Below are 10,183 nucleotides of genomic sequence, written 5' to 3'. Positions count from 1 at the left end.
AGATGCAAGAAAGCTAAGTTGCTTATAGAATGATCAATGAGTTATTTAAACTTTTAAATTATATATCTCATGGAAGCACCAATGGTACAATTATGCTACCCAGAGGCAAGAAATCTAAGTCGCTTATAGAATGATTAATGAGTTGTTTAAACCTTTAAATTATATATCTCATGGAAGTACCAATGTACGATCACACCACCGTAAAGTTGTAAGAAAGCTAAGCCGTATATAGAATCATCAATGAGTTGTTAAAACATTTAAATTATATATCTCATGGAAGCACCAATGTTACGATCACGCTACCCGAAAGCTGCAAGAAAGCTAAGTCACTTGCAGAATGATTTGCGATTTGTTTTAGCTTTTAAATTATACATCTTATTTGATAATTCAAGCATAATATTGAGAGGGATATCCACATCACAATCTGTCAAAAGACAAATGTTTCGAAAAATGAAGGAAAGAAGCATGAGTCTCAAGGGACAAGAAATGAAAATATTAGAAAATGTAAATAAACAATCAAAATATAAGGTTTGAGCATCGTCAATCAGTCGGCTACAATATGACCTTTAACCACCATTTTGGAAGGATCTATAATTGATAAGTCTAAATCAGGATATAACACTTTGACTTGTTCGGTTGCAACATCAAAACCATCTCTAAAACCTTGGACAATTGTGTCCTTAGCTACCTCCAAGTCGTTGGTGACTTTGTAGTTTTTTCTTCAAATCGATAACAATATTTTTTGAATCTTCCAAACTCTGGAAATTATGAGCCAATATTTTGGACTACTCTTCAGAATATGCCTTGACAATTTTTACCAAACCTCCAAGTTGTCGAAAACATTACTAGTTTTATTGAGAGCAACCATGTCACTCATCATGATTTTGTATTTTATTGTGGACCCAATGATCGACACATGGGAAATAGATTGCTCAATCCTAGTGGGTTGGATAACCTTTTTTCCTGTGTCGGCATGATCAGAGTGGCAAAAACTTTTTTTCAAGAAGTGGCTTTTTGTTTGCTCTAAGTCAACAAGGTTAATAGTAGAAGCTTGGGTACTAGTTTTTCCTTTTCCTTTTTCTTGATTCTCCAAGCTTTTCAGACAATGACTTATCTCCTGGAGTGACAAGGCCATGGTGTTCTCTGTTTAAACAACATAATATCAAAACATCTTATATGATACACATGTATTGTGGGAGTAAACGTGAGGGGAAAATGGAAGAGTAATGATATATAGGCTTTAATATCTAATGGGAGAAATTCAAACTTAAGAAGGTTTCAGGTATTGAAGGTAGTCTCAAGGCAGATCAACAATTCACATTAGGTAAGTTTTGCATAATCCAAATCCTCTTTTTGACGAGCAAGATGATTGTGGGGAGTGTTTGTCAAATAGAGGAGAAAACCCTCCAAGATGTTAGGGCTTTTCGAAGGAGATCAATTTTTTTTAAAAATTTTCCTTGAAATTTTTTGTACAAGGATTGATACAACAACAAAATGCTTCGACTGTTAACCCTTTGCACAAATGCTCTAGACGATAGTTCCTAAATTCAAAAAAGTAAAAGAAAACATTTCCTGAAGGACTAATACTAAAGTGTCTACACAAGATTTGGAAAGCTCTAATGAAGGCTCAATTGTTTGGGTGTAACTAGATAGGCGCAACGTTCATCACAGACAAAATCTCTCTCTCTCTCTCTCTCTTTCTCTCTCTAGTGTGCTAAGGGGAAAATGTAAATTGAATCTCGAGATTACCATTTCATATATGTAGCAAATATGTTCCTCATTTTCCTGATTTTTACATACATGTTCTTCTAGTTTACACAGATTGATGATTACCTGGTTTTCATGACCGAATTTACTTAGATCCTAGGTGTGACAAAATATCCTAATACAATAAGAGGAGGTGTATCTCGTGGTTTCCCTAAGGATATCTAATGTGGCCTAAGGGTAGAGAGTAAAGTAGTCCATGTTTCACAGAAATTACACATAAAAGAAAATGAAGTGGAAGGGAATAAATTGAAAAAACATAAGCTTTGAGTACCTGGAAAGTGTAATGCAAAGGAAGGAGATGAAGAGCTAAGCATAATGCGCATATGTTCTGACGAAGAAGTAAAAGAAACGAGTCAGAGGTTGTTGAGTTAGTAAATGAAGCTTCAATTTTTGAAATAATAAATAAAGCTTCAGTGGGGTAATGAAAAGTTATTTTCAAATGAAGTATTTGTAGTTATGAAGCTTCGGGTTTTGAAGTAATAAATGAAGTTTCATTGGGAAACTAAAGTGTTTTTCTAATGAAAAACAAAGCATTTTCCTTTGATTACTTAGATAAATTTTGACTTATGCTAAGGACACATGGCATGTGAGGCAAAAGGCATGTCAATTGACAAGACATGCGTGAGAAAAAAAATATAATTTTTATTTTGGACGTGACTTTTTACAAGACAATGACATTGTAATTATTTCATATACTTTAGTTATGAAGAACAGGTCAAGTGTAATTATTTCTCAAAAAGATATTTTCTTATATTCCTTTAGATTAACACTAAGAGGGCTGTGTGATGTTAGGTCCAATCGGTCCAATATTGATTGGACTAATCTTCTAAATACCGATATGATAAAGGTTAGATAAAACATAATAAGTATCTAAGATAAAAAAAATTTAGCCATAGATCCTTTTAGGCTAAGGATAAGGGGATTGTATGTTGGTAGGCTCAATCATGTCTGATGTCAATTGAGCCAATAATGTTGATTACAATGGTAGAGAAAATACCGATTATAATGATAAGGAAAATGACGATTACAATGGTAGGAAAATGTTAATTATAATAGTAGAAAAAAAAATACCCATTTCAATTATGGTTATTAGGATAATAATGTTTGGAAGATAGAGGGTTCGATAATAAAGACCAAACAATCAAGGTATAATGAGAAGATTAATTTGGACGTTTGAAAATAATGAAGACGAGAAGATTCAATGTTTCAGTGAGACGAACATAAGAGAGGATGAAAGAATTAGAAAAAAGACGGATCATATATTTAAAACTTATCATACTTTTCTCCTTTTGGCTAGAACAACATTAATTTTTAAATTATAAAATTAAATAAATATAATTCGTTTGACCTAACTGCAACATTGTTTTAGAGCTTGTTAAATAATATTTTAGATTAATTTGAGATAGATTATATAAAAATTTGTAAACAACTTAAATATTAATATATTAATGTTAAATATTAATGATATATGAAAAAAATGTAACACTTTTATTAAAAAGACAACGAATTCCGATAATCGACTAAAACATATTTATCTCTTATTTTTATTCATTCATTTGTTTGATTATAATTGGACTTAGCTTTTTTAATTAGATAATTATATTTTAATTTACTTTTTTTTATCTATTTTTAATCTATTATTCTGATCACCTTTAAATAATTTATTTTTATTTTTTTTAATGATATGATACGATAATCTAAAAGTAATGAAAATAATAGGTTAAAAATAATAAGAAATTAATTAAAATATTATTATTTTTTCTCAGTAGTGACAATAATGGATCCAATAATGACAATGGCATCTATTGTAGTTGTCGATGGATGTCATGTCACAAAGAACATTGGCTTTTGCCTCTGTTGCTTGCAACAGCAGCGACATGGCTACCTGCAGAATAGAGAATGGAGTAGAAACCTGTACAGAGAGTAACACCAAACACTGCACCCTCTCTGCAATGCAATTATTGCATACATACTCTTTCATTCACAAGGCTTAAAAAAAACAAATAATAATTCATATCAATCACTCATTTCAAATTTTACTTCGGTACGGTTTGGGTACATCAAATGTTCTATATGGATTACGAGTCCACGTAAAAAAAACGAGAGGTTCAAAAGGAAAGAGAAGTTTTTTTTTTGTTTTCTAAATCGAGACCTTTTTGGCAATTGGGCCGTACGGAGTCCACAGGAGCATGGCTCGGTCCAATACGTAGAAATGGCAACACGGTGCTTCGACCTCCAAAACGGAGGGCGTAATGATGCTAATACGACAGCGTGAATCGGAGTCAGAGACCTGAAACGCTGAATTGTTGTTACAGTTGGCAGCCATGGCTGCAGCTACCGTGAAACTGCTTCTACCACTGTCGTTTTTGCTTCTGATGCCGTCGTTTCTTCCGATTGCTGTCGCTTACAGACCCGGCGACATCGTTCCCATGAGCCGCATGGGTCAATACCATTCCGTTCGTTCCCATTTACCTTTTAACTCTGTGTGATTTTCTCTTCCTTTCGCGCGGCGCTCTTTCATCTCTCACTCGTTTTCCTCTACTGTGATTGCAGTCGCGAACCGTGTGGCACGACCTCATTGGTCGCCACTGCCCCATCTTCGCTGTTAATCGCGAGGTATCGAGTTCATTGCATTAGGGTTTTCTTAATTTAATTAATTAATTAATTAATTATTATAATTCGCTATTTTTTCTTTCCGGGAGCTGGTTTTGTAGGTGTTGATGCCAATACCCAAACCCACGGGTTTCACTGGTGCTGATGCTTATAAATTGTGAGAAATTTAAATTCTCTTCTTTTAATGTGTGCCTTTTGAATTTATCTGGTTTTTAGTTGAGCGTTTGAATTTACCTAAATTATAAGGAAAAAAATGCTTCTATGTAAACTTGAACTTGGTAAGAAGTAACCCGAAGGATTTGCTGTTTGTACTGCGACTCTCTTTGTGAAATGAGGATTTTAGAATGATAGTTATTCTGTGCAGAGGGAATGGTGCGTGACTGATTCGTTTCTCTATTCAGGGATAATTATGCTGGAATATTGGTAAAATGAAAATTAGAAGGTAGGGCTATGAAATTTTAACCACATTTAAAACGAGCAATATGCTGGCGGGAGATCTGATTTTCTATTTTTCTTGTAGTGCATGGGTGAGAAAAGTGAACTTGGAATGCTTGTTACAGGAAATTAAATGAATAATGTATCATATTCCGAATGCAATTAAATGAAATTCTGTGCTATATATTTACTGTTCCATATATGTGGTGATTGCATTTCAGTTTCTTACTGGTTGACCTTGTCTCTTTAATTGCATTACTTCTTGGGAAAATATGGTTATAGTTTTTCTTATTTAAAATTTATCTGCAGATCATTTCAAGTTGGGAGGGAAAAGTTTTTAATCCCATGGCTTCTTGTGGTTAATCGCAAAAGTACAGAGGTTCCAATGATTGAAGTCAATCTGGTATTTTTGTGTTCAAGATAGGTCATCGATTTGATCTTGTTCAGTTTATTCAACTTTTGTTGGTAGCTCATCGATTGATTAGAATTTTAATGTAACGCAGAGGTATTCAGGAAGTGATTTTCATGGTGTCACGGCTAAAGTTGTGGATATGCCTCATCATTGTACGTTGTTCTTCTATAATCACATTTTTTAAAACATTGAGTTCTTTACGTAGAGGCTTATAACTGGGTTATGACACGTCTAACTCCACTACATTTCAGAACTTTAGAAAGTGAATGTATTATTCTTAGCTTACACATGTGACCTTTTGTCAAGATTCGTCTGAAATGTGTTTGAATATGGAAATGTTAGGGACTGTTTTATAAACTGTTTGTATAGATTCAAAAGATTTTTAGTTTATCGTTCCTAAAGTTTATTTGAAATTTTCAGCATTTAACTCTCTAACTCTTCAATTCCTTCCTTCTAATTTTATGTTTATCAAAATTTTCTTTTTATGACGTGACCATTCTACATATAAATTTTACCTAGCGTGTACAATTTCAATCACATTTATCATATTCATATGCATGGATGGTCCAGTCTCTGTTCTGTAGATTCTGCTCTAACTCCCACATGATAGTATTCACACGTTATTAGTGAAGACATTTTTCTTTTCTTTTCTTACCAATGTCTTAAGGCATACCATTCTCTGTTATTGTAAATGTTGAGAAACTTGAAGGTTGTGACTTAGTGTTATTAAACTTTTATTATCGATGATGAGAGCTGATTCTGTGGAACCTGTATATTCTGTAGACATTGGCTTTCATAAAGAATATTAGTAAGTTGATACCTTACACTTTAATGAATTCCTATATGTCATTTGTCTGGTATATTGAAGAGAAACATTGGGCAATATGATTACTTAAGTTTTGCTTTTATAACTCATTTCTAATGGCCTCGAGGACTTGGTTGTACTTACAGAATCTGTTTTTTCTTTATAGATATTGAAATTCACCCTGAGATTCGTAGACAATTCTGGGACCCTGAGCATTGGCCAAAGCATATACTTGTCCGATATACATGGTTTGTGTTATTTTAGTTTCAGCTGTGTATGTACACATTTTATATAGTTTGTCAATATTAATTTTGAAGTTTGAACAAATTTATTGTGTGGAAGCCCTTGATATAATTTGCTTGCATTCGAGGGATTGGGTTATGATGTTGGGATTCATTGTTTTGAAACCTTGTTATGCTAGTAGCGCTATGTGGTAGGACTTTTACTAGTTTTACTATAGTATTTTAACCTATGATATTAATCTAAAAAGCAGGGCAAGTTAACATTTTTGCGCTCATTGTATGATGATTTTGATCTTTTTCAGTTTCCCAAGATTCACAGGTATATGTTTGGATGCCCCTTTTTATTGATGAGGATATAGCAAACAAGTTGTAATTTAAATAATTTAATAGTAGTGTTTATGGCAACGGTTACTGTCACTACATGGTCCCTTATTTTGTTATTTCCTTTTGATTTGCAGTTCCCAATTTAGATAATCCTTCTGATTTGCAGTTCACAGTTCACCAACTTGACGACAAACATTTCTATTTATACACACACGAGGCATTAAGTTCATCTAAATCACTAATAACCTTTTTCCTGCAAACATAATTTGTTTTCTAAACTCTTATAGTTGCAGTATTTATTAAAACACTTGAATGAACACAGTTTTGGGTCAGTTGGTGATAGACATATGAACTTTCTGTGCTCCTCCTACATGTGTTAGTCATGTTCATCATTTTGAATAATAATAAATTTCATAGATTGGGGAAAGGAACAATTGCTTAGTATGCTTTCTGAAATATTTCAGGAAGGAGCATTCAGAGATAGACGTGACTTCAGGATTTTTTGTTCTGTTTGGTTCAGGTAAATTAATATCTTTCTCCTGATTCTTTGCATACATGGTGCATATTTAGTGAGAATACTTGATGATTGTGAGAAATGAGTGAGAACATTCTGTAATCACCCTTAGATAAAATTTAAGGGCCAGGGAGAATTTTAAATAAAAGTGCTCATGTGACTCTCTCCTCTCCCTCCCCCATGTGCTGGTTCCATGTTTCAGAGGTTTTTAGAATTGTTTTTCCGAAGTTCCGACATTTCTTGTAGTTCATCCTTTCATGAATTCTCCCTAAAATTTCTTCTTGTTCCAAACACCTGTAACAGCTTCTAGCTGAAATTCATTCTGCCCATATAGCCAGGAAAGTTGTTCTGATTTTGGTTCCCACCAAATTTATTAATGCATTACAGGATGTCCCGTTTCATCAAATGAATATTATATGCTTTTGGCCCACATATTGCTCAACTATCTGTTTAAACAGGAGCTATAAATACATAAGCAAGCTACATGTGACTCCTTCCATCAATGACCGTCATGACTATACTAAGTCATTTTCTCTTGTAAAGAATATAATGGCACTTATTTGTAGGTTATTGACCTGACAATGACCATAAGCACATATTATTGGCCCTTGAACAAAATCTTTCCTTCCTCGCCTGGTCCTGTATGTATTGAGAATTGTCATTTCTCTGAAACTTGGATGAGGGAAAGGTGGAATTGGGGTAAGGGGTTGGGAGGGGAAGAGTATCATATATTTTTTTTTTAATTTTAAAGTAACCCTGTCGTTTAGTTTGTTAAGACACACACAAACATCTAATGCTTAATGTTAAGACACCCGTACACACATCTCTTGTTAGCTTTCTTGTCAGTGTGTCGTCCGTGAAAATTGCAATATTAACTCTCATTCTGTTATACTTACCGATTGACGAGAGTAAATATTTTGTCACCCTTTATCTGTCATTTGCTGGAGACAACATACATGGCTGCACCATAATTTTAATTTTACAAATAATCGGAATTTTACCCTTAGGATTTCAACAGTGTACGTTTGCTCAGGATTTAAACTACTTGAGATATTCCTTTTTTAAAACCAAAATACTATGAATTTGTAGATAGCGTTGTATTTTACTAAGCGATTGTGCACTTTTGCTGTTTCTGCTCTTAAAAATATGCAGGCCTCATGTTGTCATTCATCCTTTCAATCTACGTATTGCAATCATCACGTGACAAATTCGAAAGGTACTTCTTGGTTCAAACTTGTAAAAAATGAAATTTCTTGTTTTGTTTATTCACGGCAGTATTTTTCATGCTGTTTGAATTCCCAGGTTTGTAAGGGAAACGGTTGTAGAAAGCAACCTGGCTGGTGAAGTGGTAGCAAAGGTTGAATAATGCAATGTACACATTGTAATATTGTATTCGTGAATAGACAAGATCTGTTTTGGAGGTGGAGAAAGGGGTTTTGTTGTTTCATCACACACAGGCTAAGAACCAGTTGTTTCTTTTCTTGGTGACGGAGGTGAGAGTGCGAGTTGGAGTGTATTAATTTTATCAGAACGAGCCGTGCATTGGGAAGCACCGAAAGTTGAGATATTGGGTGTATTAATTCATGGGGAAGGCTGAATTGTAACAACACTGCGTTAGGTTAAATACTTAAAATGCTATACAAAAATAAATCAGAATGTAAGGTATATTAGTTTAAACTGATCGGAATCATTTGACCCTGTTATTGAATTGGTCCTTTTCTTGTGATAATTATTTATCTTCATTCCACCCACCATCTTCACAAATCACTTTGATACTTCAAGATATCCTTCCCAATTGTTTTGTTTTTCTCCCGGAAGACTGTCATTTGTTTGTCTTGTAACTTCAGAAGTGTTAGTAATATTTTTATAATACACTCTTTTACATTTTATTGTTTGTTATAATTTTAGAACTATGATAGTGAGAGGTCATTATCGAAATATTTTAATAAAAAGATGGTTAAGTTGTGAGACAGAAATTAACTCCTAGTTAAATTAATAAATATTTTCTGCCAAATAAAACTTGTATTTATATAGTAAAATAAAGCTAAAAATAGTATTTAGAAATAATCCCGTCCAAATTCTTTTTAATAGATTTGTATTGGATAAAATATGATATTAGATTCAATTCTACAGTTTTAGTGATTAAGAAAGAAAGTGATTAGATGAATTATATATAATATTGAAAGCAAATTTGATTACTCTGAAGACATATGGATACCAAGTGATAACTATATATCCAAAATGTTAAAATGTGGTCGGATAATTCCTTAAATGTATTTTTCGAAAAAGAAAAAGGAACATATTTTTATATGAATAAAAAGGTTTATACATAACCTAATTATTAGAAGTTTTATTGCATTTTTTTTTCAAATTTTGATTTTTAACTAGTTCAGCGAAAAACACTATTCAATACTTTTTTTTCTTATTTTTCAAGTGTTTACATATATAAGTTTATTGAACCTAAATATGATTAACTTTCTCTCATATGGTTATGAAACAAAAAATGAACATGTATATGGTAGACAGTGTTTTTATACGATGTTGTATAAGAGTCAGGTTCTTGAAAATATTATACTTAAGAATACAATATCTAAACATATCTAAAAATATAATATCAACATTCTTCTTTCATGTAGATTATGTTTATGAATTATTTAAAGTGATTAAATGAACTTTTAAGTTTATAACAATCTTACAAGATTGTGTTTATATTTACTTAAATAATCTAAATTTACCTTATTTTTAATTTTTAATCAATGTGAAATTCTCAACATCTACAGATTAATATTATCTCACAGCATTAATTTGATGTTATTATATTAATTTATTATCAATTATTTATAAAATAAAACTATTTATATTTTACACACTTAGTTATGTGTGGAAATGAAGTGACAGTTAGTTTCAGTTGCCACCAAAATTTAGGCATGGACAGGTGTTGCTGTATTATCTGAGGCAAACTCAGTTCTCTGTGATGCTTCCAACAACATTGTCATTATCATCACTTCATCCTCCACACATAAAATAAAAAATTAAATATTATATCAAATATCAAACTCTTCATCACCCAC

General features: G+C 32.5%; 2 protein-coding genes across 2 annotated transcripts; one reads left to right on the top strand and one right to left on the bottom strand.

Moving 5' to 3' along the window:
* Window positions 1–460: 460 nt before the first annotated feature.
* Window positions 461–2,187, bottom strand: LOC114186222. The gene is made up of 2 exons (XM_028074260.1): window positions 2,039–2,187; window positions 461–1,143 (listed from the first exon to the last, which is right to left on the bottom strand). The coding sequence occupies exons 1-2, from the start codon at window positions 2,088–2,090 to the stop codon at window positions 815–817; spliced, it is 381 nt and encodes a 126-aa protein (XP_027930061.1). The 5' UTR covers window positions 2,091–2,187; the 3' UTR covers window positions 461–814.
* A 1,792-nt stretch (window positions 2,188–3,979) lies between these two features.
* On the top strand, window positions 3,980–8,999 carry LOC114183083. Its single transcript, XM_028069936.1, has 9 exons — window positions 3,980–4,223; window positions 4,321–4,383; window positions 4,482–4,537; window positions 5,125–5,218; window positions 5,319–5,379; window positions 6,199–6,280; window positions 7,063–7,118; window positions 8,265–8,328; window positions 8,415–8,999. The coding sequence occupies exons 1-9, from the start codon at window positions 4,092–4,094 to the stop codon at window positions 8,476–8,478; spliced, it is 672 nt and encodes a 223-aa protein (XP_027925737.1). The 5' UTR covers window positions 3,980–4,091; the 3' UTR covers window positions 8,479–8,999.
* The last annotated feature ends 1,184 nt before the right edge of the window (window positions 9,000–10,183 follow it).

This window comes from Vigna unguiculata, chromosome 5 (assembly GCF_004118075.2).
Source record: "Vigna unguiculata cultivar IT97K-499-35 chromosome 5, ASM411807v1, whole genome shotgun sequence".
NCBI classification, from domain to species: Eukaryota; Viridiplantae; Streptophyta; class Magnoliopsida; order Fabales; family Fabaceae; genus Vigna; species Vigna unguiculata.
This window is presented reverse-complemented; position numbering and strand designations above follow the sequence as displayed.

Excerpts from the sequence above, each read along its gene's own strand:
- LOC114183083 (XM_028069936.1), top strand. The coding sequence starts at position 4,092 with ATGGCTGCAGCTACCGTGAAACTGCTTCTACCACTGTCGTTTTTGCTT. Across the intron at positions 4,384-4,481 it reads TCTTCGCTGTTAATCGCGAG|GTGTTGATGCCAATACCCAA; the intron begins GTATCGAGTTCA and ends CTGGTTTTGTAG. Across the intron at positions 5,219-5,318 it reads CAATGATTGAAGTCAATCTG|AGGTATTCAGGAAGTGATTT; the intron begins GTATTTTTGTGT and ends AATGTAACGCAG.
- LOC114186222 (XM_028074260.1), bottom strand. The coding sequence starts at position 2,090 with ATGCGCATTATGCTTAGCTCTTCATCTCCTTCCTTTGCATTACACTTT. Across the intron at positions 1,144-2,038 it reads CTTTGCATTACACTTTCCAG|AGAACACCATGGCCTTGTCA; the intron begins GTACTCAAAGCT and ends TTGTTTAAACAG.